Source organism: Manis pentadactyla, chromosome 7 (assembly GCF_030020395.1).
Source record: "Manis pentadactyla isolate mManPen7 chromosome 7, mManPen7.hap1, whole genome shotgun sequence".
NCBI lineage: Eukaryota > Metazoa > Chordata > Mammalia > Pholidota > Manidae > Manis > Manis pentadactyla.
The window spans coordinates 77829679-77856559 of NC_080025.1; the positions used below are offsets into that span (position 1 = coordinate 77829679).

General features: G+C 39.7%; 1 protein-coding gene across 1 annotated transcript in view; it reads left to right on the plus strand.

The window, feature by feature from the left end:
• The first annotated feature begins 2301 nt into the window (after positions 1 to 2301).
• The window catches only part of COL1A2 (collagen type I alpha 2 chain), a 34767-nt gene continuing 10187 nt past the window's right edge, over positions 2302 to 26881 (plus strand). Inside the window, exons 1-34 of the mRNA XM_036894476.2 lie at positions 2302 to 2508; positions 5065 to 5075; positions 5678 to 5692; positions 6324 to 6359; positions 7505 to 7597; positions 8869 to 8922; positions 11744 to 11788; positions 11877 to 11930; positions 12023 to 12076; positions 12389 to 12442; positions 12836 to 12889; positions 13389 to 13442; positions 14966 to 15010; positions 15304 to 15357; positions 15459 to 15503; positions 15878 to 15931; positions 16431 to 16529; positions 16645 to 16689; positions 16793 to 16891; positions 17334 to 17387; positions 17527 to 17634; positions 18005 to 18058; positions 18156 to 18254; positions 19177 to 19230; positions 19683 to 19781; positions 20160 to 20213; positions 20692 to 20745; positions 20875 to 20928; positions 21172 to 21225; positions 22190 to 22234; positions 23394 to 23492; positions 24678 to 24785; positions 25446 to 25499; positions 26430 to 26483. Coding sequence (XP_036750371.1) covers positions 2439 to 2508; positions 5065 to 5075; positions 5678 to 5692; positions 6324 to 6359; positions 7505 to 7597; positions 8869 to 8922; positions 11744 to 11788; positions 11877 to 11930; positions 12023 to 12076; positions 12389 to 12442; positions 12836 to 12889; positions 13389 to 13442; positions 14966 to 15010; positions 15304 to 15357; positions 15459 to 15503; positions 15878 to 15931; positions 16431 to 16529; positions 16645 to 16689; positions 16793 to 16891; positions 17334 to 17387; positions 17527 to 17634; positions 18005 to 18058; positions 18156 to 18254; positions 19177 to 19230; positions 19683 to 19781; positions 20160 to 20213; positions 20692 to 20745; positions 20875 to 20928; positions 21172 to 21225; positions 22190 to 22234; positions 23394 to 23492; positions 24678 to 24785; positions 25446 to 25499; positions 26430 to 26483 — 2079 coding nt within the window. The 5' untranslated portion in view covers positions 2302 to 2438. The remainder of the gene's footprint in view (positions 2509 to 5064; positions 5076 to 5677; positions 5693 to 6323; positions 6360 to 7504; positions 7598 to 8868; positions 8923 to 11743; positions 11789 to 11876; positions 11931 to 12022; positions 12077 to 12388; positions 12443 to 12835; positions 12890 to 13388; positions 13443 to 14965; positions 15011 to 15303; positions 15358 to 15458; positions 15504 to 15877; positions 15932 to 16430; positions 16530 to 16644; positions 16690 to 16792; positions 16892 to 17333; positions 17388 to 17526; positions 17635 to 18004; positions 18059 to 18155; positions 18255 to 19176; positions 19231 to 19682; positions 19782 to 20159; positions 20214 to 20691; positions 20746 to 20874; positions 20929 to 21171; positions 21226 to 22189; positions 22235 to 23393; positions 23493 to 24677; positions 24786 to 25445; positions 25500 to 26429; positions 26484 to 26881) is intronic.

A 26881-nucleotide genomic window follows, 5' to 3' on the forward strand; every position in this document is an offset into this window, starting at 1 on the left:
ATTCCCCTTCGGTTTTCTCCGTTTTCATTGTTGAGTTTAGATCCAGGGCCTCCTACAGAACTTAGGCGACTGCCCGCTTCAAACTCGGCCACATCAGCAGGGAGGGAGACCGGCAGCGTTTGCTATTTGCATCAGTCTCCAGGAATGTTCTGCAGGTTATCAGTTTACTCTGCCGAGATGTTTACTCCTCCTTTAAGCTTATAAATGTGTGCTTGAACTTACATTTCTCTAATTCTCAAAAACTAGATGAGCTTCTTTTTACACAAAAATAGAAATTATAATTGCACTTCCAAAACATGTTTTACAGTTTATAAACTATCAGATTTGACTGTGACTTCTTCCTTATAAACACCCTCCTAGATCTGACCAGACACCCTTTCAAATTCCTTCATTCCAAGTTATTCTTAAGTCTTTAAAAGTTATCTTCCAAGTAAGTGCCCTAAATTAAAATCAGAGTTTATTATAGTTGTGGGATGTTCTCTTTCATTTCCATTAATCTTTTTTATTCATCTTTTTTTAAGTTTCTAGGAGGCAACCAGTTTAAGAATATTCAACCCCTTTGGTTTATGCCAGCTGCTGAAGGAGTTAACTAAGGCAGAATTTCTTCCATAAAGTACAGGGAGAAAAAAAGAGAGTGAGAGAGGAGGGAGACATGGAGGAAAGCAAGGAAAAAAGATTAGCAAGGAACAACAGCCCACTCATTTCTGTTTGGTGGAGACAGTTGACCTAAAGCTGCCCCTTTTACATTGAATTCTGGGGAAAAATGGCCCTCTGAGTAGCCCCTGGCGGCTTCACGGGGGTCCTGGGTAGCCCCGGACTGACGGCCTTTCCCTTGAGCCTGGAATGACATCTCAAGAGGCCTGGGAAAGGGTCATGCACTGAAGTGCCCACAGTGTTCCCCAGTTCTCAGCATCTCTGGCGTCTCACCTCCAACGCCTCAGGGTCAAGGTCCCAGAGCCTCCTCTCCCTGGTGGGGAGCAGAGAGCGGATGAGCCTGCTGGGGAGAAGCAGGTTTGGCGTCGCGGAGAGTGTTACCGGCCACGTTGGTGGGGGCGTTGCTTAGGGTGTTATCTGAGAAGACTGCCCACATTGCAAACTTGAATTAGCAGCCCCTCTAGATGGGCCAGACGTTTTCCCCAAGGTGTGGTCAGGAGCTGGGATGAAGGCAGGAAGGTGCTTGGAAGCTGCCTCTAAAAGTGGGGTCAGTGAACGCGCAGCGAGGTCAAGAGGGATGGGGGGGTCGGGGCTCACTGGAGTCCAGGCTCAGGGTGGAGCTGGTAAGTCCAGATAAGGAATTTGCTGAGAAGAGGAGGGGGAGACTGGAAACCTGAGGAGGGGGAATTCTCCACCGTAACCTCAGAAAAGAGAGGAGTCGGGTCGGAGCTGCAGTGATTTCGCAGGGCCAGAAAATCCTCAAAGCCTCGGTTGAGAATCAGCTTCAGGAGAGGCAAGCGGGGAGGTCAAAGGACTTCCCCGATGGCTCGGTCTAGCCTAGCGCGCAAAGCCCATCCTCCGTGCCCTGTGCTGGGTGCCACGCCGCCCCCACTCTGCCCTCCACCCCACCGCCCGAGCTGCAGTGCCATCGAACTCAAACCCAGCGCTCCACAGGCAGAACTCCCCTCTCATCCTCTCCCGGAGCCAGAAGAGAAAGGGAGGGCTACTGCTGAAAAAGTGGGCGCCCACCCGCCCCAAAGCTGAAGAAAAGCTGGGCGGGAGCGAGGGGCGGGGTGGCGGGGCGGGGGACCGCGGCCTCGGACTGCGCCACGCTGTCGGGACCTCCCTCCCTGCTCCGCTGCCCCCGCCGCGTCCGCTGGGCCCCCTCCCGCCAGCCGGTGCCCTACAGGGCACGAGGTGAGGCAGGGCTGGACAGCTCCTGCTTTGATCTCTGGGCTCCGGTGCCCTCTACAGCTGCCCGGCTGCCCCGAGGTCTGCACCCTCGGCCCACGTCGGTGTCTGCAGAGAGCTCCGACGTGTACAAAAGTGTTTCCAAACTTGGAAAGGGAGGGGGAAGCGGGGGGGATGGGGAGGGCGGAGGTATGCAGACAGCGAGTCAGAGTTTCCCCTTGAAAGCCTCAAAAGTGTCCACGTCCTCAAAAAGAATGGAACCAATTTAAGAAGCCAGCCCCATGGCCACGTCCCTCCCCCTGCGCCCCTCCTCTGCGCCTCCGCAGTCTCCTCCCAGCTGCGGCTCCCTGGGCCCCCAGCCCCAGCCTTCCGATTGGTGGAGGCGCTTTTGGAGGCACCCTCGGGCCAGGGAAACTTTGGCCGTATAAATAGGGCAGATCCGGGCTTTATTATTTTAGCACCAAGGCGGCAGGAGGTTTCAGCTAAGTTGGAGGTACTGGCCGCCACTGCATGCCTGCGCCCGCCAGGTGATACCTCCGCCGGTGACCCAGGGGCTCTGCGACACAAGGAGTCTGCATGTCTAAGTGGTAGACATGCTCAGCTTTGTGGATACGCGGACTTTGTTGCTGCTTGCAGTAACTTCGTGCCTAGCAACATGCCAATGTAAGTGCCTTCGGCTTGTTTGGGGCAGGCGGGGGAGAAAGGTTAGATGGGTGGGCACCCTGCTCAGAAAAAAGGAAAACCTAAGCCAAGGTCTAGGTGCAGCTTGGTGGGAAGGCTCTTTGGCATGTGGGAAAGAAACGTCTGCGTTGATCCGAAACATGGAAATTATGTTAGAAGTGAGAACATAAAAGGTTTTCAACTCTCGCCGAAAGTTAGGGAACTTTTCTCTTCACGTGGAGTGAGGCTGTTGACTTGATTTGGATCCTCAGGTTAGTGAAGCTGGAGCCGCAGAAAGTCTTTCCCTAAGGATGACAACGACGTGATGCAAGAAGTGAGGGCCTCCACCTAGCAGGCCCTGTAATTGCACGGATGCCCACGTTATAAAACTTGAGGCCTGCTTTAGAAAGCCTTTAAGTCAGTAATAGAAAACTCACCCCCTGAGGGGTTCTCTCTTCTGGGCGATGTGAGGTTTGTCGGGATAATAATGACTCTGAGGCGCCCTCTGGAGGGAGGACGGTGAAAGCACAGGGACCTGGCCTTCAGTTAATGGACTCTCCATTAAAGAACCCTACGCTTTATAGGGAGAGGTGATCTGCGTTTCTGAATTAAGCCATTCCCAGTAGCTAGCTAGTCAGTGTATCCCGGAAAGGAAAATGGATGCCATTTAGGATGGAAACGTTCTGAAAAATAAAATTAACTTCTCAAGTCATCATCTGGTCATGGAAATGATAACGTTATTTAACTAAAATATGCTCTGCCTTTTGTTGAGCCTGACCGTTGTCTCTTCAACATGCCCGCAATGACAATCAGACAAACTGCAACAGCAAGTTGGGAAATATCAACACTTATCTGAAACTCTAGAGAGCCAGGTTTTCCACATGACTTTGCCACTAATTTACCACGGGATCTTGGGCAAGTCAAACGGAGACTTTTCCAAAATGCAGGGTGGAGATTAGATGGACTCCAAGGCCACTTTCCAGCTGTTGGTTTTATGACCAGACTTCTATATCAAAATAGAATGAAGAAAATAAGTCTGTATTTGTCTTGAAAATGGCTGCCTGATTACCAGACAAAGATATGGACTTGATGGGGCAGCAGGGGTGTCTGGCCACACCCAAACACACTCCAGAAAGTTTTCTCCACCCTCATGCCACCGTGTCTAACATTGCATCATTACTGATGCATTTTTATGTGTGTTTTCCCCCTCCATCCTTTCAGTGTACACACTGGATACTAAGGAGTGATTGCATGGAACAAATGCACATTGCCAGATTTGTTTGTTAGGAGATACAAAAGTTGAGGGGAAGGGTTGGCTCCCAGAGAAAAGATGAAAAACAAACCTACGGAAGTTCGAAGGTACAAAGGGCAGCTCACTTTCTGATCAACTGCCAACCACTATCTGGATTCAAAGTTACCAAACAGACATTCGCCAAAATGGCTCAGCCTGAGTAATTAAAAGGCAAATTTCCAAAATCATAAGGGCTTCCGTTAATGAAATCCAGGCATAATTATTCCTCCTACTGATGGTCACAATGAAGTAAACATCTCATTTTCCTAATTTAAAAGTAATTCTCATAAATGGTCCTAAATGTCAGTGCTGGATGTAGTCCACCCTCCGAATTGTGACTGTGCAACAGATGTTCTCACTCCAATGACACACTTGTTGGCCACCTAATTAAAGCAATTTTTAGGGGTGATTCATCTTGTTGCCAGCTTGGCCACTTTTATATGCTGTGTTAACCTATAATTTTTATGCCATAGGAGAGGAATTCACTCTTTAAGAACTTACAGCAATTATGCAAAGGCGGGGGACATGACTTTAGTGTATTTTCCCCATTATTTTTCAAGATCTTTAATCCACAGCTTTTCCATTTATACAGAAAAATTCCTTCTCAGGAGCAAAAATGATCTATATTTGTAAAATAACCTTACCTAATTTAAGTGAACCAATTTAAAGCAGAATTTAAGATGTCTAAATGAATCCATTTTCATAGAGGCAAATTGCAAATCAGACTTTTTGAAAAAGGACATTAGGAGTGGTAAACACTGAGCAAGCAAGCAATGAAGTACCTTTAATGTTTTATGAATAACAAAGTCACTTTAGGTAAGATACTTTGCTAAATCTTCCCTTAAAAAAATTTTTAAGTATCAAAAATTATCTAAACCAAAAATTATTTCCCCCTCAGTGTACTGGTCTTGCTCACAGTCAGTGATCCACCTGTGCAGTTTACCAGTTTAATTACTAAGCATTAGAAATATCCTTCAGACACATTAATATTTCACAGCTTTTGTAAGAGTAAATAATGAACAATTTAATTCAAAATATATTTGCATATTAATATTACAGTCAAATCTGCTGATCCTTGCCATACTTTTGACCAGCATAATTTCCAAGTCTTTAGAATATTCTTAATAAAAAATATAATTGGCCCTTTAATTAGGTAAGTCAACTTTACAGACTATTTTTTAATCTATTTGTTATCGATTTGTTAATCACCGCTATTGATCAGTGACATGATACTAATAATTATTTCCTTTGTCCCCTTTCTTCTACAGCCTTACAAGAGGTGAGTAAAATTATTTTTAGAATTTGTTTTTTCATATTTTGATTGCTTTCGCCACAGTAATGTCTTTTCTTGGGGAGGAAGGGGAGGCTACATGGGTATTGAGCAATCTGGATCTCCAAGAAAAGCAACAACAAGAGTTATGGTAGTCAAATCTCTCTGGCTGCCTTACCAAGTCCCCACCCAATTTCCCAAAATGGGCGGGGATACTGAATAAGACCACCCTCATAAGAACACCCATAAGGAATAGAGAATAAATAATCCAGTGAAAGTTTGGGCTATTAGCATCATCTATTACAAAGCAGAAGATCTCACAGAGTTACAGAATCTTGTTACCCGCTTGGAATAATCCGTAAGTATTATGAACAAATTCTTAGCTCATGATGGATTTTGAGGTGTAATTACGGATACGTATATATATTTCAGTTCTGTACAGACTTTAATTTATTGGTAAAATTTTAAATCATACTTTTGAAATAGTAAGGTGATGGTAACGCACAGTATATATGCTGTAGGTATATTTGTATCCTACACAGAAATGGGAGCCATTTTAAAATACACATATACAATCTTCCTCAATAATCTTTTCACTCATTCTTTTCTAGGCAACTGCAAGAAAGGTAAGAGTCCAATACTTCTCCATAATATCTGAAATGATCAGAGATAACTTATAATTTAACTAAATTTATAGTAGATGATGGAAGGAAAATACCTTGTCAAGGATTTGCCCACATGAATATGCAGTAGCTAAACCATAAAATAAGGTAGCTTTGATGTTTACATAACAAAGCTTTATTATCTTCTGGGACCATCTCTAATTACTTATATTATACAAACTGGTGATTTACATACTAAAAAAAGACTTTTTTTCTGGAGATGGGATGAGTATTATGTTAATTATAGGTAGCAAATGAAAGTTTATTTTAAAGGGCTTTGACTATACGAATATGCTATTAATGGTGTAATAAAATGGTAATTTTAGCCACAAAAATAATCTTTTTAAAAATAGTAGTTATAATATTGGCCTAATGACTGGAGATGATAGCCTCCAATCTTCCAGTTTAAAAAAATTACATGTAATTATAATAAAAACAATACACTTTTATCTATTGTATTATGCCATTTTTTATAGCTACTATCTAATAAAAGATTAGATCAGTCTTACCAAATAATTATTATCAAGAATGCTTGGCTCATTCACTGGAAATTGCTTAGACATTTATTATTGTGCTGTTTGTATCTTTTTTGTAGGGCCCAACTGGAGATAGAGGACCACGAGGAGAAAGGGTGTGTAATTTTTGAACTATTGAAGGGCTTTGGCCCACATTTGAATAACTACGTATTAGAAACTACAGGAGACTGACAATTTATAAGAATATTATATATCCAGATAATTGCGCCACCTTTTAGGCAGTTAATGCCCTCCAGAAGAGACAAATGAACATTATTATATATAATCAATATTCTTTTTAGGTCAAGATTATCCTTTAAAAAAGCAAAACTATTACAGATAGCCATACTGTTTGCGTGGTCTATCTTCCTGTTTTTAACTGAGCTATCCTACGCTACACATAATGGAAATGTATCTACCAACCACCACACAGTCCTTCTCTTTTTAAGATGTTTTGTCTGCTCTTCAGGTAAGATCTCCTGGGTAGCCTGGGAATAACAGTGAAATAGCCACTGACATATTTCTGTCTAAATTCATAAATGTGCAAGTTAGGTTTACATTTTATTCATGATATTCTTAAATCTCCCTGCTATACTTATATGGGATGTATAACCATGTGGTTGAGCATTATATGACACTTTCACCAATATATAAACACCAAATCTTGTATCTTTTGGGAAGTGCAGACTTAAATATATTCCATTCAATCTATCAGAGGTAGAATTATGTCAATAAATTATTTTAACAACATAGTGTTAATGATAGGAAATGTGCAGGATTTTCTACTCTATGATAAAATGACTATTATATCAACTAATCTACTAGTTATCTGTAACATACTGAAATAATTAAATAAGTGCATCACAGTCAGAAACTGACAATATACATCGTATCTCACTAGGCACTGCCAATCATAGGAAGTTTAGAGAATCGTAAACTTTGTCTATAATATCTATCTTTATTTGAATACTGGAGCTCCATTATGAGTATTCAATGGCTGAGTTATTCATTTTCCTAGAGGAACTACCGGTCTGTGTTGTGTTTGTATGTCAGTCACTAAACCTCCTTCTAAAATAGACCAACACATGTCATAAGTGAATGTCAGTCAGTGACAAATATGTCATATTAAATTTCCACACCACTTACACATTGAAAAGTCTGAACAACTGATCTTACCACACATGTTCTCAGATTTCCTCTTACATGTATAACTTTCTATGGGGTCTGTCAGACCCTGATCTAATTCACTTTTTACATTCAGGGTCCACCAGGCCCACCGGGCAGAGACGGTGAAGATGGTATCCCAGGCCCTCCTGGTCCTCCTGGTCCTCCTGGCCCCCCTGGTCTCGGCGGGGTAAGGTGTCCTAAGTGTTGCTAACTTTTAGCTAACTTCAGTTTCTTATACCTCTATTGGAAGACAGCTCATGGTAGAATTTATTTTTAGAAGTTAAGGGAGAGCCTGCTATTTGGATATTGGTATATTTTATTTCATTTCTTTCGCTTCTTCATTCAAGATTCTGCTTTGCCTGCTCTCTTTGTGAGCCCTTGTCAATTATAGGACTGGTCTTTGTGTTCACTGAAGGTAGCTGCAGCCCTCATGACCATGATTTAATTTGGGGATTTATCTTTTATCAGTAGGGTACAAGTAAGAGGTGTTGCATTAATAAAGAGTTTGGTTATTAAATTATAAGTGAAATCCCTGATCTTTAGCAACTTCACAAACATCCTGCTCTTTTTATTCTCCTTGGCTTAAAGTCTGCTGAACCAACATTCAAAGTAGTTTTAGGTTTAATTTGCTTGAAACTAATTTGAGAAAAGTAAATTTCCCTTTTTCATTAATATCTTCTTTTAGCCTTATGTCTTTAACAATGGTATGAGTGCCAAATGGCCTCACTGCAGGAAGGAAAACATATTTGCTTAATTGGTTAGCACGATGAATCAGAAGCCTGATTCTAATACCCAACTGTATGCCAATACCATAAGACCTTTCTCCCCCAAAGATCTTATTATGATTGCTTATCTACAGAGTGCATTAAAAAGTATCTTCTTTAATAGATCTACCATTGTAAGAGAGATCTTTAACAGTAAAGTTATTACTATGAACTATTTTTTTAAAGTTTCATCTTCCAAAGGGCATTTTAATTCAATGTTCCTGTAAACTTCAAAACTCTTTATATCCTTTTTGAAACTCCAGCAAGAAAAAGACCTTAGTCATTTTGTGTAGTTCCTGAGAAGCAGGGCAACAGGTAGAAATGCAAAGTTGTTCTCTTGGTCTCTGCTTAATTTATCAGGAGCCCTTAGTGACTTTTAAAGTTTAGAAGTGTAGATGTAGGAAGTAGGGAGTGGAGAGAGAGAGGGTTAAATGAGATGAGAAAAAGGTTAAAAAAATGAGGTAAGGCGGTTTCTCAATTCAAACTAGCTGTGGACTGAATTTTAAATTTGTATTTCCCCCTGGCTTTTTAGGAATTAGTTGAATATGGAATTCTAAACTAATAATTATATCAAAAATATTGCTCCCTTTTAAACAACAACAGGAAGATCTTTACAAGTAGGATGAGAAAAATGAAGTACACAGCTGATAATTATTATATTTATTAAAATACTTGTATGATTTTTCCCCTCTAGAACTTTGCTGCTCAATATGATGGAAAAGGAATTGGTGCTGGTCCTGGACCAATGGTATGCTTATCTCTAAAAAATTTAATATGTAGAGAATGTATGTTAAATTTCATATTGCTTTTTATTTAACTACCTAGGTTAATACTTGATATTTAGATCAGATAAAAGCAGCAACTCTTTTTGTATTCACATCTATACATGCCAAATCTATGTCTGGGTTGGGGGTTCATTTTTCTCTACAAATATGTCTCCTCAGGATAGATCAGATATTTATATCCCAGAAGTAATCTCTGGACATAGTAACCATAACTTAGATAAATCAGTTTAACTCAAAGGAGTGAGCACTCTGATTAATTTTTTTTAACACCCTTTAACATCATTTCAAATTTTAAGCAACTTTTAGGAACACAGAAGTATTACTAAGTTCTATGAACTTGGGAAGAATCAAGTTCTAGTCCAACCATTCATTTTATAGCTAGAGAGTGTAAGCCTTTTCCCAAGGTCATGCAGGTGGTTAATGACAGAAGTAGGACTAACCACTAGGCAAGATGTCTGATATTCAATGACACCATGACTCATGTATCTAGCACTTGAATAAAACATTAATTTATGCAACAAATATTTATTGGGTGCATCTGGAGCCCCAAACTGTATTATGCACTGGGGATAGAGCAGTGAATATGATACATTCTCACCCTCTCTCAAGGAATTAAAAATATAGACAATGTTTTTTTATCCATTTTGATAAAAATTCCCTTTTCTAGTCTATTATAAATCAATATGGGAGAGAATATGAGTAAAATTTAACATTTATATCACTCAGCACAAATATTCAGCAATATATCCTATAATTTGGGTAACATCCAGAAACGTTCCCTATATGATTGTGACAATGATGGTCTGTCATTAACAAGTGAACCTCTAACAAGCATTAGTGAGATGGTTAGGGAAAAAACTGATATGAGCATGCAAAACATATGCTAGTATGTGTAAAATAGGAAAATTGCTGGAAGTAAACTATTCAGTTGATTAAACCTTACAGTTTAAAGGTAACAGGGTCTTAACAATATAAATTTTCTCTGCTGGACAAAGAATCTAGTACTCTGTCTGCAAAAGAAAACGTTCTGCTAGTGCTAAGGGTCTACAATAAGCTACGCACTCTAAGGATGGGATAATATATTCTGTAAATTAAAATTCTCACTTGATAAGTAATATGTATTTAACTGATAATTTCCAATTTCCTGAGTTTTTCCTGGTAATTTAAAACATTCAAATCTGAAATGAAGTAAAGATTTTCTTTTGACTTTGTTTATATTGGATATTTGAAATTAACCATTTCAGCTAATGCTGGACATTAGTCAGTTTTAAAGCAGTACCTATATTTCAAAAAGAAGCTAAAGGGAAAAAAGAGTAAAGCAGTAATATAAAAGCCTACATGAGTCCAGAAAATTAATATGGATTTCAGAGCCTCCTAACTTTGGAACATCTCTCTGGGGGGCATAAGGCAGAGTGTTTTACTTTTGAATATCAGTAAAATATCACTTAAGCTTGCACCTCCACACATATTCACAGACATATGTCACCAACAGATATGTGTTTCACAAATAGGAAAGATAGGCAGCAATAAAGTATTAAAATCATTTTCCATGTTGGAAAATCAATAACTATAAAACCCCACAGGGTTCTTCTCTGAATTAATGAGTAATCACCATCTGTCTCACAGCCTCCACAAAATAAACTACCTTTTATGTAAATGTAATTGTTGCTAATATGCAGAGAAATGAATAAATATAAAAATTCATAGTGTCAAAGAAAATTATTTTTTAATGTATATCTAAAAAATTACTCTGATTGAAAAGTGACAGTTTCTTTTAACATTAAAGCAATTTCTAAAACCAAATAAATAATTCTTATAATTAAGATGATGTGCTTTTTAATAAAATCCATATTCTTTCACTCCTGGAATTAATACATCAGGAATGACTTGACTGCAGAGCACCCATGGTTGATGAGTCATGAACAAATTACCTGAGACTGGTCTGTGCAAAATTTTCAGCATTAGAGGAGTGGGCCCCTATGGAAGAGCTAGCATAGGCACTGATTGTTGCAAAGGGAAGTCAGGAGTGTGTGGTGTGCTCACAAACCAACATTCTTTTATTCTGCTTGCATGCTATCAAATGAAGAACAAAGGGGAAAACATTCTGCTGTCATTTGGGTCATGTTGTCAGTAACAATATTATGTAATAGACTCTTCCAGTAGGATGTTTCAATAATATTTTATTTTTCCTTCACTACTCACTACATCTTCACTACTTTTTGACATTTTCATCCATCACCAACAGCCTTTAAAGCAGCTATAAGGTTTTAACAAACCGTCCCCTAATCATTAAGAAGGACTTGTGATCCTTCTCAATGTATGCCCCTGTGACAATAAAAGTATCAGTTTCTTAGCTAAGTATGACATGGGGAGATGACGTATGATCAAGGGAACCCAAATGGAAATGCTTCACCAGCTGCAGAGAGAGCAGCTGTGTATTTTGTACTGGGCAGACGGATTCACTTGATTGCAGTAGAGCAATCTCAATATGCCCAATTGTGCACAACTTTAAGGAACCTGTGGCCACCCCACCCAACTGAGTTCTGAGGATTTGGGTTAGAAGAAAAGGTGAAAGAAAAGGCAGAGAAATCAGGGAGGAAACATGGGTCCTTAAATGCTTCCTTGGGAGGAACAAAAGCTGTGAAATAAAACCAGGACAGATCTGTTACTCTGCCAATCACAAAATGTCTATGGCACTATGGCACTACTAAGTTCGTCCTAGCCAGTCCAACCTGAGGCCGTGACACCATAACCAGAGCTAACTCTATCTGGTCCTCTTAACAGGGCTTGATGGGGCCAAGAGGCCCTCCTGGTGCATCTGGAGCTCCTGTAAGTACCGAAAGCTTGTCGTCTCTCTGTTGTAAAAAGACAGATAATTAAGTAAAGGCTCTGAGCATGACATTTTGTTTCCTCTTAGGGTCCTCAAGGTTTCCAAGGGCCTGCTGGTGAGCCTGGTGAACCTGGTCAAACTGTGAGTACACTTTCCCCCTTTGTGATAAATTTTTTTTTCAAGAAGTTTATTAATCCTACCTTAACAAAATGATGGGTCTCCCATTTTCTCAGGGTCCTGCAGGTGCTCGTGGTCCATCTGGACCTCCTGGCAAGGCTGGTGAGGATGTAAGTATTTTACACTTAAGCATTTCCAAGACACCATTTAAATACTCCTGCCTCAAGGAAAGAATTTCTAAATTCAAATTAAGTACTCTGCCAAAAGCTGAAAATGCCTGACATCACTCTCCCCAGATGGAAGTGTTATTTTAATTTAATACTAATTTGCTTGTATTTAAGGAAACATAATTGTTAATTAAACAGATATTTGGGCCCATATATATGTGACGCCCTTTGCCCTGTTGTAAAAACCAAGCTGCCCACACTTTTATCTGAGAACTTACCAATAAAGGTTTACCCTCTGATGCTTACATGTTTTAGGGTCACCCTGGAAAACCTGGACGATCTGGCGAGAGAGGAGTTGTTGGACCACAGGTGAGATTTCACACAACAATATACACGGTCCAAGCATTGAAGGCATCTCACATATAAGACAGTTACCAAAACTAGAATCAGTCTAAATGCACTCATTGAAGTCACCTGACAAATAAAGGAAACTAATTAACAACACATACAGTGTTTATTAATGCAGATGATGTAATATTAATGACAACAAATATCCTATAAACAACTAAATCATGTTTTCTACAAATACCATAGTATTAGTTACTCAAATTGGAGCAAGTGAATTTGCTGTCTTGTGGTTAAATGTGTGCTAACTAGTCTTAGATTCCAAGCTTGAACATTCATGAGAAGTACTTTGGAGGGAAATCATTGCCTTTTTATTTAGAACAAAAATGTTATTCATCTGCTGTGTTTCTTTTTAAGGGTGCTCGTGGATTCCCTGGAACTCCTGGACTTCCTGGCTTCAAGGGCATTAGGGTGAGCATATTCTTTGTCCAGATGAGTGAAAATGTTAATTTATTTTAGGAAAGACCTCGACTTATTAAAACTTCTGGGTGACCCATACTTGCTTCCAAATTTCTGGAGTTGGCCAGAGTGGAGAGAAAGTTAGAGATCCCTGGAAAGGAAAGTAGGGAGTCGTACTTCAGTCTGTTCATAGCTATCAAGAAACAAAGATCCTTACAGAGAAAATTGCTTACACAATGCATTTGATTTGGTATTTATAACCATCTGAAGGTCCTAAAATTATTAAAGATGGAAAGGATGTGAGAGAACATCTGGTTCCATAGCCTCCCCTTCCAGTGCAGGGAGGTTTAGTGACTTACTGAGGGCAAGGGAGGGAGTCTGCCAGGACCTGAAGCACTGGCACCCCCTTCTCCTGAGGGTCCCGCAAGAGTTACCTGGGAGATACAAGATACTCGAACTAACTATGCACTATAATGGAACAGCATTTTAATAATAAGGATTTGCCTTTCAGGGACACAATGGTCTGGATGGATTAAAGGGACAGCCTGGTGCTCCAGGTGTGAAGGTAAACACTAAATCAGAATCATTGTTTCTAAAATAATTGATTATAATTCCCCATCACAATCAGAAAGTACATTTTTGCCAAAGGCTACTTATATTCTAAATAGCACTTTATTTCCTCTTCAGTACTTCAAATCCCTCAATGGGACTATGGGATTCACTGAGAAAAGGCCAATTATCAGTAATATTTATTTAATTCAATATCTATTAAACAGTTGATATAAAAATGTCAATAGTTTCTTCCTCCAATTCCTTTCCTCCTATAATTTCAGTTGATCTCTCCAGCCGGAATAAAAGTAAATAAACATATAGTCAAATACTAGAACACCAAGTTATGTTAAACTGTAAATTCTCCTTTGCCATGAACTAATTAGACAGGTACATTCATGTCACAATACACTTTTCAACCTCTTTCCTGTGATTTATCTGTGCACACTCAAAAAAATTTTAATTAGGTAATTAAAGTCTCAGAAGTGTGTTTTCTCTTGGCTAGGCTCTTCTCTGACAGCGTTTTCAACTATAAAATGTTCCCTCTCCTATTAAGGAGATAATGTGATATTAAAGTGAATACCAACGTAATTACAAATTAATGAGTAACGAATACTAGTGGGAACAGAAATGAACATGAATATGGAGAATCTGTTCTAACTTTCCAGCTGCCACACAAATGGATAAGGTCAAATTCATTCTCCATAGAGCCTAACATAATAGCTCAGACTACTAATTACAGCACCATAAAATGTTAGAGCTGCAAGGAGCTTTGAAGACTCCCTCATTTTGCAGATGAGGGAAACTGAGGCTTAGAGAGAGCGAGAGACTTTCCTAAAGTCATACATCTAGTAGTTATAAGGGCACAGCCTAGAATTCCTAACTCCCAATCCAGTACTTATTTCCAAAGAATACACTTCACATAGAATTCTAGAAATGAAGGGTCCTTAAAATGATCTCTCAAACCATCTTTCTTCTATATCTAAATCAGATTATCCTGAAAGATTATCTTTTACATGTGTCGTTGTATTAAACTACCCCCCAACACCACCACCATGGTTTTCACTCAAGAACAGAGATTCAAAATAAGTATGAAAACTTTAAGAAATACTATGCTTTATATTTTCATGCATATTTTACAAAAATTAAAATATTGAGTGTGTTCAAAATAAAGAGGGTAAATGTGGTTATGTTGAAAGCAGTTCGTCCTCTGCTGTTTGTTTTTATGACATCATTCCTAACACATAAGCATAGTCTAAATGGTACCCAAAATCTAAGGGGAAAATTGGGGAGAAGGTAAATAATGCTCAAAGTACCATATCTCCCTAGTACCCTGATTACCTGGTATTATCTAAAGAAAAACCCTTATTTTAGAAATGTTTAAAATGTATATGATCAGCATAATTGAAAGTCTCTGTATGCAAGGAAACTTACAAAATGTATGAATGCTGTAAATTGAAATAATAGGGTAAAAATTACCCAGTCAAAAAAAATCAATACGTATAATGAACAAAACCTCAATTCTTCTTTTCCATGTAGGGTGAACCTGGTGCCCCTGGTGAAAATGGAACTCCAGGTCAAACAGTAAGTATTGATTTCTTTATTGTAAATCTAAATGTGCATACTCTTTGCACACTGGAACTTCTCTAACGTTTTTGCTAATTACCATTTCTCTCAGCATTGTGTTCTTTGATATTTTTCTAATAGCCTTCTGCATACTTAATTGAAATCCATTACCTTTTAGGTGGAATTAGAACAAGACCCTATCTATTTCTAGTGAATTCTTGTGCATGTTGGAAATTAGACACAGCAAGTGTTGCCTGTAATTTTTTAAATATTAGCATTCTGGATTTCACTGAGAACATTTCTGTTTCTAGGGAGCCCGTGGGCTTCCTGGTGAAAGAGGGCGAGTCGGTGCCCCCGGCCCAGCTGTGAGTGCTGCCATTTTGTTCCTCTTTATTCTTTTAAAGAAACCTTCTAGGATCAGTCATTTAACTTTCCATTTGACTTTTTCTCTTCATTTCCTTCACAGGGTGCCCGTGGAAGTGATGGAAGTGTGGGTCCTGTGGGTCCTGCTGTAAGTTTTGATACTGAAGAATTTGGAAGGTGTTGTGAGTGCGGGAAGGCTGTCTTCTTTATTAATTTCCAATGAAATAATGCCACCTCAGATACTTTACCAAACATTCTGTAAGGTCTTTGGAAGGTTCTACTTATGAATACTACTATCCCTGGGGCTTGCTTGATATATAAAGTAAAATCTACCTCACCTTGGATACCTTGAATGTCTTTTCCTTTGACTGGATACTAATGACAACAGACTAGCTGTCAGTTCTCTCTTTGCCACATTAAATAAGATCAAGCCACCCTAAGCTACTTCTGACTTCTGTTCCTGTTGTTGTGTTGTTAATTTACTGGGAGAAAACCTCTTACCACCTTCTACTTTGATTTCAGGGTCCCATTGGGTCCGCTGGCCCTCCAGGGTTCCCAGGTGCCCCTGGCCCCAAGGTAAAAACACTGGTGACCATTGTCATTACCTTGATAAACTTTTTACTGTGATGTGAAAGATAGGGACTGTGTTCACAGATTGAGAGATATTTATAGAACAGATACCTTAATTAGTCCCTCCTGCAAAATGAATATAGAATGACCATTTTCTCACTCCAAGAGTGAAATAGATCAGCTCTCTGCACTTGCATGATGAGCATAGATGTAGATGGCAACATGGAAATTGATTCTCTGGGGTCCCCCTGGCATATGCTCCCAAACTAGTTGGGACTGACTAGCTAAGAACCAGAGTCTCTACCACAAAGAGACAAACGTAGGTGAAGGCAGCAGTGGGGCCCAAGATGGCAGAAGCAGGCCAGGAAAATAGGAACCCATGCCCAAACCTTGTGGTGCCAAACTAGCAAAAGGGAAATGACTGCAATTTTGAGGCACTTTCATAAAACTTGGTGCCTAAAAACAACAGTGCTGGCTAATACCTCAGTGTCATTTCCCCTTTTAGGGTGAACTTGGACCTGTTGGTAACACTGGACCTTCTGGTCCCGCGGGTCCACGTGGTGAAGTGGGTCTTCCAGGTCTCTCTGGCCCCGTCGGACCTCCTGTAAGTAGCACTGTCACTAACCTCACTGAGGGGAAGAAAGCAAAGCCAAAAGTGAAGCGGGGGTCAAAGAACAGAAACACTGTCAGCTGATACCCTCCCTTCCTTTTCCTCACAGGGCAACCCCGGAGCCAACGGCCTGACTGGTGCTAAGGGTGCTGCTGTGAGTACATGACTGGCATGCGCTGCTGCGGTTTGACGGGCATTTTATGGGTGCTGCCTCTCCTGCCAGTCCTCACGATGGACCATGTGCGCTTCCTTCGCAGGGCCTGCCCGGTGTTGCTGGGGCTCCTGGCCTCCCCGGGCCCCGTGGCATCTCTGGTCCTGTCGGTGCCGCTGGCGCTACTGGTGCCAGAGGACTTGTTGTAAGTGGTCCTGGCGGTCATCACCGGGAAATGACACTCTGCCATCATTCCATAACCAGCTGGACGTCCTCTTGTAGATTTGCCATTCGTATTTTTTCTTTCCTTGGCATTTTTAGCATCTTTTTTCCCTAAGTGCATGTACATACATGCATGCTCCCTCCCTCTCTCTCTCTCTCTCTCTCTCTCTCTCACACACACACACACACACACATACACACGCCTCCTGCTCTCCTAGAACATTACTGAAGGGTCAAGGAGATGCATTTCTCAATCAGTCTTGTCCTTTCAACCAGGCCATTCCCCTGCTTAATAGGAACTGGACACATTTCTTAAAGAACTTGAACTTTTCTTTATGCCTGATCCATAAATATTCCAAGATGTTTGTCTGCAAGAGAGGCATAAGATGTTTGTCATTTGACCACTGTTTTGTATTGAACCCTAGGGTGAGCCTGGTCCAGCTGGTTCCAAAGGAGAAAGTGGCAACAAGGGTGAGCCCGTAAGTAGATCTATAATCAAAATTTAATGGAGTTATTAACTTTTTCAATCCATGAAGTAATACTTCAATCCATGAATTCAATCCAATCAATAAAGGTTATTTTTCCTATTCCCATTCTTTTGCTTTCTTCCTTAAATAGGGTGCTTCCGGGGCCCAAGGTCCTCCTGGCCCCAGTGGTGAAGAAGGAAAGAGAGGCCCCAGTGGTGAAGCTGGCTCTTCTGGCCCCTCCGGACCTCCTGGGCTGCGAGTAGGTTCCAGACGCTCCTGACACGCAGATACACCAGAGGCAAATGATGACACCCCTTCATTGGGAACTGGTCAGAATTAGTGCATTCTTTAGATGCAGGAAGCATCTGTTTTCCATCTGCTTTATTAAATCAGAGACTCTCAATTTGGTATGTTTTAAAATTGATCGGGAAACAAAATTGACCCTTTTGCAGAATGCCTCCTCCTCACGTTCCTCTGGGGTTTGGGTGACCCTTTTTGGCTTGGTTTGTGTTCGTCTCTCTCCTGGAGGGGGAATCAAGATTTCTTGCATGCATGCCCCATTTCAATAAACTCTGCCCTGATTCAAGGATTTTTTCCAATTCTCTTCTGTTTCATGTACTTTCTTACAGGGAAGTCCTGGTTCTCGTGGTCTTCCTGGAGGTGATGGCAGAGCTGGTGTCATGGTATGCTGACCATTACCTTTTTCCCAGGAAGGGCCTGGATGCATCTGGGTGGGTGTGTCACTGCTTTAGCATCGCTCCTACCCCTTCCTTCCAATAGGGTCCTCCTGGCCCTCGTGGGGCAAGCGGTCCTGCTGGTGTGCGAGGTCCCAGTGGAGATTCTGGTCGTCCTGGGGAGCCTGGCCTCATGGGACCCCGGGTAAGTTTGAGATTGATTCTGAGCAAATCACACCAGGCACTGTTTCCATCTTTTAAAGGGATGATTAATATTTGAACACAATAAAAAAATAATCAAAAGTAAATTTGTTAGTAGACTTGCTAACAGTTGCCTTTTTAATTTAGCTTTATCAAAGCCTAGTAGACATTTTTATGAATTTGGTTAGTTCATAAGTTTCCTATTTATTAGTTGATACAATGGCTATATGGTTTTTGAAAGAATAGATTTATTTTAATATACCCAAATCAGGTTGATTCTCTTATCAGCATGAATCTTTTATCTCAATTTGTGGCTTTGTATAAGGTGTTCATGAAACATATTAGGACTATACATTATCAGTTTATTAGATTCATAAATGAAATCATTTTTACAGCAATCACAAAGTGCTATAATGTATTCAGCATCACACCAGTTATGGAGAAGTGACCTTTAGATCAGTAGACACTCTAATCCATAGCAATAGAGTAATTTTTTTGCCTCCATTATCTCTTATGGATGAATATCAGCTGTAATTTTACCATAAACAAGTCATAAAGATACCAAATATAGCAATAAAAAAATCCACTCTGAAAATTGCTTACTAAAATTATTTGTTTTTCTAATATGAGGTAAATAACATAATACTTTTTGCCCATATAGAATGTTGCTTAACAGTTTCTTAAGATACCTGTAAATGAATCAGTTACACTGAAATTCAATAAAAGGAAAGGGATAAAAAAATGGAAGAAAGGTTTCAGAGCCTTTTTTTACTTCTTAGCTCGTAACTAATACCCCCTAATGATATACCCTAGGCAACAAATAAAAACCTGGGGAAAAAGTGCTTTTGTGAGATTTAATTAATTAATTGGAGCCTCCAGTATGTGTGTTAAATGCTAATATAAAATCATCCTCATTTGTTTCATAGGGTTTTCCTGGTTCCCCTGGAAATGTTGGCCCAGCTGGTAAAGAAGGTCCCGTGGTAAGTATTGCTCATTTTCCATTATATTTTCAAGGACACTTATTGCACCCTTAGCAAGCTATTCTGTGGATTATTTATGCATGAACACATTGAAAATAAATGTCAGCCACATACATCACCTGGGAACACAAAGTAATAGATTGTAATTTTGGAGTCCAAATAATGCAGGACTGAAAGGAGTAAAGGAAAAGGAAGAGCATGGCAGGGAAAACTGAAGAGGATGAAAAGGGTATAGAAAGAGGGAAAAGAGGGAATTGTGTACCTATGAAATTGACTTGGCTGTGTGTGTCCTGTTTATAAAAGGAAAATGGATTCTTTATTTATTGACACTTCATACAGGTAACTCTATGCATTCAGAAAAGGATTCTGTTTCATCCCATGGCAGTATCACAAGCTTGAGATTGTGACGCCCTGTAGATATGGAGTGAACTTTAAATAAACTCTGGTTTCAGGGCCTCCCTGGCATCGACGGCAGGCCTGGGCCAATCGGCCCTGCTGGAGCAAGAGGAGAGCCTGGCAACATCGGATTTCCTGGCCCCAAAGGCCCCACTGTAAGAACCACCATCCCCTCCTGTGTCTCAGCCCTCCTTGCCACAGTGCACCAAAACTTCATTATTTCTCTCCTGACTCAGTTTATTCTACCTCCAGGGGCTTCTTTTCAACGCAGGAATACTGCAAGCCACTTACCACTTTAACAATTGACCTCTAGTGTACACCTGATGAAAACCCATCTCCTGAGTATATGCTTCTGCAGACACATATGGAGGTGTACATGGAGGTGCATGATAATGGATCATGCCTTAGATAACAGAATTCAAGGACTAGGAATCTCTAAAAAAAAAAAGAAAAAAACAAGATTAACATTTCAAAATTGTCATAGCTTATTTGACATAAAATGTGTAAGGCTTTTTTTTTAATGTTTATTTTAGGGTGATCCTGGCAAAAGTGGTGAGAAAGGTCATGCTGGCCTTGCTGGTGCTCGGGTAAGTGCCAGCTTCCGTGGGATCCAGCCAGAGTATTCATCCAGCACACACACTTCCTTTGAGGCTATCTTGCGTTATCCTGTCACTTTCTTTCCAAGATGGCCTTCCCAAGGGTCCTTTTACCACCACGAAATGTATTTTTTTTAAAACCGCACTTATAAGGCAAATCAGAATGTTTATTAAGTCAAAAATATTTGTGGATGCATGTAGTTTTTATTTAATTCATTTTGTGATTAAAATGCTATAATGTGGTAGTAGCATTCTCTGGCCTTCATAAATTGCCCTCCATCCATGGACTTCCTATGAGCCACATCAAAAGTTAGTTTGCCATATTTGGGCTTTGGCTGGGGACCCACAATGAGTTTACCTCATGCTGAAACGACAAGCCTGGTTTTGAGGGTATGAGGCATGAGGCTTTGAGGCATCTTAAACTGTCTGGCTTGCAGATAACTCAGAGGTTTTCTGTTAAACATTTCAGGGTGCTCCAGGTCCTGATGGAAACAATGGTGCTCAGGGACCTCCTGGACTACAGGTGAGTATTTCTGCCCTAAAATGAATGTAGTTCTGCAAAATGACCATCTCCCTTTTTCCAGTCTAAAAGTTATGTAGCTAGACAGCAATGGTGGCATACATCTTTATTTATCTTTCCCCTCACTTTCAGGGTGTCCAAGGCGGAAAAGGTGAACAGGGTCCTGCTGGTCCTCCAGGCTTCCAGGTAAGTCAACTAAAGCATGCCTGCCTTTGGTCAGACTAGCCAGCTGTAAATCACCATAGCACTCTCCCCACCACACAGAACAGGATTTCTGAACTGAAGCAAGGACAGGTGCATTTTCTCAAGGCAAACTTTTGTAATTCTTTAATAATGCACAATAGTTAGTGATCATGTTGATATCAGATGGTTCCCCTCAAACCCTCAATATAGCCATAAGATTTTGAGATTTGTATTTATTTCATCTAGGGTCTGCCTGGCCCTGCAGGTACAGTTGGTGAAGTTGGCAAACCAGGCGAAAGGGTGAGTAAAACAAAAAATAATAAATTCACCTGAATCTGGGACTTTCTCCATTTAATACTCTACTGTAGTGCAATTATAATATGCATAAGGACACTTCATATTTTGTATGTTAATGATAGTGTTCTACATATGTTAGTGCTGATGGAGAGAATGAGCAGGTTACCCCTTTTCATTCAGACTACTTTAAGGATTGAGTGAAACATCACATAGTGGAAAAAATATATATCAATGAACATTCCATATAATAGCCTTACTTTTTATATATTGTTCTTGGTAAATTAAAATGCAAATTATTTCTGGCCCAATAGTGAAAAAGTAAACACACTGATTTTCTATCAACCAAGACCCCGAAAAATTATGTTTACTGTTTTTCCTGGCATTCAGACAGGACACTGCTATCCACAGTCAGGGTGAGGGTTCTGAGCCATTTTCTCTGTAATTGTGATGAATGTGCCTCAATTCAGTTACATTCTGTGGCCTGGTCTCCTCTGTCAACAGTGGGGCACATGAAGAGACAGCTGGTCAGTAATAAAGGAGATACACTTGGGTATACAATTAACTAGGTAATGTGCAGAATATGATCATACCTATTAAGAAAGCAGTCTGTTATAATAGCTAAGACTAGGCTGTGTCTGATGTTCATTATTCCTTGTCATATTATCAAAGGAGACAGCCTGTTTTGTCACTTTTTTAAATGCAGTAAACTAAATAATGAGAAGCATAAATTTTCTAATAACAGCTCTAGGATAGATGTATCCTTGATATCAATGGAATTCTCACTTTTTTGTGCCTTTCCATATGCAACTAAAAGTTCCCTTGTTCCTAATAGCCTGTGTCCTTGTAGTTGTGAAGGTGGAGCCTATCTGGCTTTATTTCATTCCTTCAAACTTTTCTAAATAATCATAAGTGGATTTAGAGAGCATACATAAATTTCATGCTTCATGTATTCTCACATTTTACCTAGGGTATCCCTGGTGAATTTGGTCTCCCTGGTCCTGCTGGTCCAAGAGTAAGTGTTACTTAATTAACTTTCATAAATTTCTGGTCATGTGTTTTATAAACGAGTACTGCTTTTTCCTAAAAACGATTGATGACCTTGCACCAAGTTCCTGACACTCTTCTGTACTCAAACATAATCTGCAGAGAGCATTCTATTTCTAAACTGATAGTAGACTTTTTAATTTAATTGTTCACATTTCTTATTCAAAAGCCACATGATTATAAGAAACATAAATGAGCTCATATATGTATTATATTCAATGATTTATATAGACAAGTATGATATATTTAATACAGTGCCTTGACTTGAGCCAAAGAAAATTAATATCTTACTAAGATTTAAAGTCAATTGTTACAATGTGAGTTGATGCTCAAAGCCTAAAGCTGAAATCATGAGTCTACTATTATAGAGTAAAATAAAATGCAATAAACAGATTTAGTTTGGTCATTAGAATAATTGGAATGATTAGTTTGCACCTAACGTGGTCTGTTATGTGGCTAGTTACCATATATCTAGGATGCCTAAACAAATTTACTGCCAAAGAACCGTAGTATCATAGAACCAAGTTATAACAAGAGTCTTTGAAACTGTTGCACTGTGGTCTTCTGTGCTAAATATTCTGAGCCATGGAATGCTATGTCTTAATGACATTTACATGCAAATCAGGAGATGTTTTGATAGATAGACCCACACATCAATATATACATATTATAACAACATTATGGTTGCTATATCATTATTTCATGCAATTATAAAAAGGAGCATAGATGTAAGAATATCTAATCTTATTCACCCTTGGCATTGTTTTTTTCACCTCGATTGATGCAGTCTTTCCCTTTAAATACCATGGAATTTATTTTTACCTATGGATCTATCACAAAGAAGACCCCCCCTCAAAAAAAATAAATAAAGGAAATCAATTCCAAAGGTTGAATATTTTACTCTGGAAGCAACAAATTTTGGAGTTGAGGCCACAAACATTAGAGCTGAGTGAGACATTGGGGATTATCTCATCCCACCACTTCATTTTACTAGTAGAGAACTTAAGGAAAATAATTATAATTTGCTGATAAATGGCAGAATCAGGATTCAAAAGCTAAGCAACTGTGAAATGGTATCTGTGAAGTGAATGAACAGTGCAACACTTCTTCTAACCCCCTTTCTACAGGGGGAGCGTGGCCCCCCAGGTGAAAGCGGCGCTGCTGGTCCTTCTGGTCCTATTGGGAGCCGAGGTCCTTCTGGACCCCCCGGGCCTGACGGAAACAAGGTAAAATGTCATGTTATATATTGCTGGTTTGGCCCACTATACTCTAGAAAAAATAGATCCTTTACAATAGTAATGAGTTGTTTTTCAGATTTTAAAAAACTTTTTCCAGTTCTGTGATTGTTTCCATCTTAGTAAATAATGATCTTATTCCAGTGAACCTGCATTATTCCAAAAGAAGGAAGACCCAGTTTTCTACACACATGAATGATTAGTATGGGTTTTCACTCTTTTCTCCTCACACTGTTTATACTTCTGCTTTAATCTGGAAACATCATATGCATTTGGACACTATTTATAGAGAATAAACTTTAACCTCAGCATCCTGCTTCATAGAGTAAAATTTCAAAAAAGCCTACATTTTAATAATAAGAGAATTTATGATGATAAAAGTTAACTGGACAGTACATTCACCCCCAAAAATATAAGCCTGGAAACTTGTGTTTCAATATAGAATCTTTGGCTTAGATTGTAAAATAGAATATATACTTTTGAAAAACAAATTACTTTAACCACCATAAAGGCAACTCATATCACTTCTGATTCTTACCTTAAAAGAAAAAAAGTATAAAGATTAGCTGCCAAAAGCTATTTTGGATATGGAGGGATACTGTGAAAAAAAAATAAGCAAGGTAATTGTGAGAGAGGAAAGAAGAAAGGAAGTACATTTCTGTGAGGTAGTACTTTTAAAGGGTTTTATCTTAGAAGCTAGTAAACAGATATTAAGTATGTGGAATTGTAGGAGTTGCTATAAAAATGGAAGCTACAATCTCCACTCTTCAGGAGATTGAAATGTAAGCATCTCCCCAGTTGATGCGGTCCCTTTCCATATTTCCTGTCCGAGATAAGGGACTTATCCTTGAAAAATGTCGGTGGACAAATACTTCACTCTTTGCCTCCCATTGTCCTAACCTCTTCTGTTCACACTGGTCTTCCTTAAGAGGACTGGACACAGGTTATAGAAAAATCACAATTACCCACTCCAACTACCCTCTTCTCTTTAGTCACCGTGTCATTAATAGTATCTCCTCTGTTATATTCTCCCTCCTTTCAATAGCCCTCCTTTGTGTCTCTAAGCAGGCAAGAATGCTACCTATTAAATGTTTAAATTGGACTCCTTCAAGAGTTTGAGTCTTCATTTTCTTCTTTGCCACTGAAATAATTTATTTCACATGTGCTTGATTCAAGGGCGAGCCTGGTGTGCTTGGTGCTCCAGGCACTGCGGGTGCATCTGGTCCTGGTGGACTCCCAGGGGAGAGGGGTGCTGCTGGCATACCTGGAGGCAAGGGAGAAAAGGTACCTCTTGGTTTAGACCTTAATATTGTCGATGAACCCTGGCAAAGAAGGCTACCCAAGGTTGCCCAGTTTTTTACAATTCTTAGCAGGTGGTCTGGTAGCATTTTCATATCTATCTATACACATTTCCCTGTGCCACTGAGCACCTACGCATTTCTAAACTCACTAATCTGGCAAAATTCCTTGCTACCATGGAATTTCATGCAAACAGATGGTGTTGAGTAATACATGAGGCTCATTTTAATGCCACTAACAATGATGCTTCATCCTGCCCTAATTAATGGAAGAAGCTATATTGAACAGCTGTCAACCGTGCCGCTGCATTAGTTATGCCGTAAGAGTGATCAGGCTCTGAAGCCCATTGTGATGTTGCCTTATAATTCTGTCCACATGAATTTGTACCTTGCTTGATTATGCTTTAGGAGGGTGTATGGCAACTAGAATAGAATATTTAACAATAATCTGGAAAGGGCCTTGAATTATTTTGTCCTTATTTTTTTCCTCACTCGACATCCTATAGAATGGTAGGCAATCAAGCCATTCCTAAAGACCTTAAATGACTGAAGGTCTTATAGCATCTTCTGTAAAAACACTTCAGATAAATTTTGATTCAAAGATTTGGTTGGAAAACAAAACAGTTTTCTTGCTTTATACTTTCAGGGTGAAACTGGTCTCAGAGGTGAAATTGGAAACACAGGCAGAGATGGTGCTCGTGTGAGTAGAATTTTGTTTGTACTTAGACTGGTTTTTTCCTCTTTTTAGATTTCACTCAATTTGAGTTCGGAAGTTTTCCAAAACAGAACTGCTGATGAAATGATGCAACTTTAGTAAAAGAGTATTCCGTTCCTTCCCGGATCTATGACTAATTTATCATTTCACGTGTTCCAAAAGAAAAACTCAACAGGACTCATCCCTTTGAAAATCATAGCCTGAATTTTCTCCCTTCCTTAGCATTAACTATACCAAGTACAAATGACAAACCCAAATCTCTTGGTTTAGTAGAACTTTAAATGATTGTTTCAATTATCATAGAACTTGAGGAGAAACAATAACTCTCACATTTTAAGAAGCTGAAACCTCTAACACGGTCCTATTTATTCAAACGGATGCCCTAAGAAGTTATTACTCAAATAGCAGCCCCAAAAATTAGCTGTCACTGCTATGGAGATGTCAAAGATAACCCCACAGGGGTATAGCAGCCCTACCCAGACTGCTGCCAACACAGCTCTGCTGGGTCACAGGTGTCTCAGCTCTTTATTCCTGGTTGTCTCTCCGAGCTGATAACTCACTAGGACATATTCGTGATAGTCCTTTCTTGGAATCACAAAGACCTAACAGTTCCAAACAAGGCTATCTCATTTGTTGCTCTCCAGGGAATTTTACAAGAGCAGAGTGTTTGATCTCCCGGGTTCCTAACCTGCCCTTGGCTTACACATTTCCATAACCTTTATCACTAGGGTACTCTCCTCCTGAGAGCGGCTTCTAATGGTCTAGATAATTAGAACTGAAATGCATAAAAGGTTTCTCAATGTCTACCCAGAGTGTGCAGTAAAAGTGTTCAGTCATTGTATGGAGAAATGGCAAGCGTCATTTTTGATGGTGTGGGGGTATCACTAGTAAGACTCGTTTCCTTCTTGGTACTAGGGGGCTCCGGGTGCTGTAGGTGCTCCTGGTCCCGCTGGAGCCACTGGTGACCGGGTAAGCATGCATTTTCACTAAGTTGCAACTTTCTGAGCTGGTAGCAGTATCTAAAATATCCTGCCTACTCTAGCTCCAAGGAACCCCAGCAATTCATTTTTATGGCTTCTTTGGTATAAGGAGCACTTATTTAAAAACCTGTCTGTTGGGATGGGGCAGCAGGTAACAAATGCTGCATGTTTAAAGTTCTCTTTCCCTTCCTATAGATGTGCCAACTATCTGATCTATACTTTAATTCCTATCATTTGTTTTAAAGTCTTTTCCTGTAGCCAGTTAACAATATCCTAATGCACTGAGCCTTCTCAAAGCCTTCGATTGAAAAAAAATCAATAAAATACATAGTGTGCCCATTTCACATTGAACTGTCCACTTAAAATAGACCTTATTTATTGTATTGT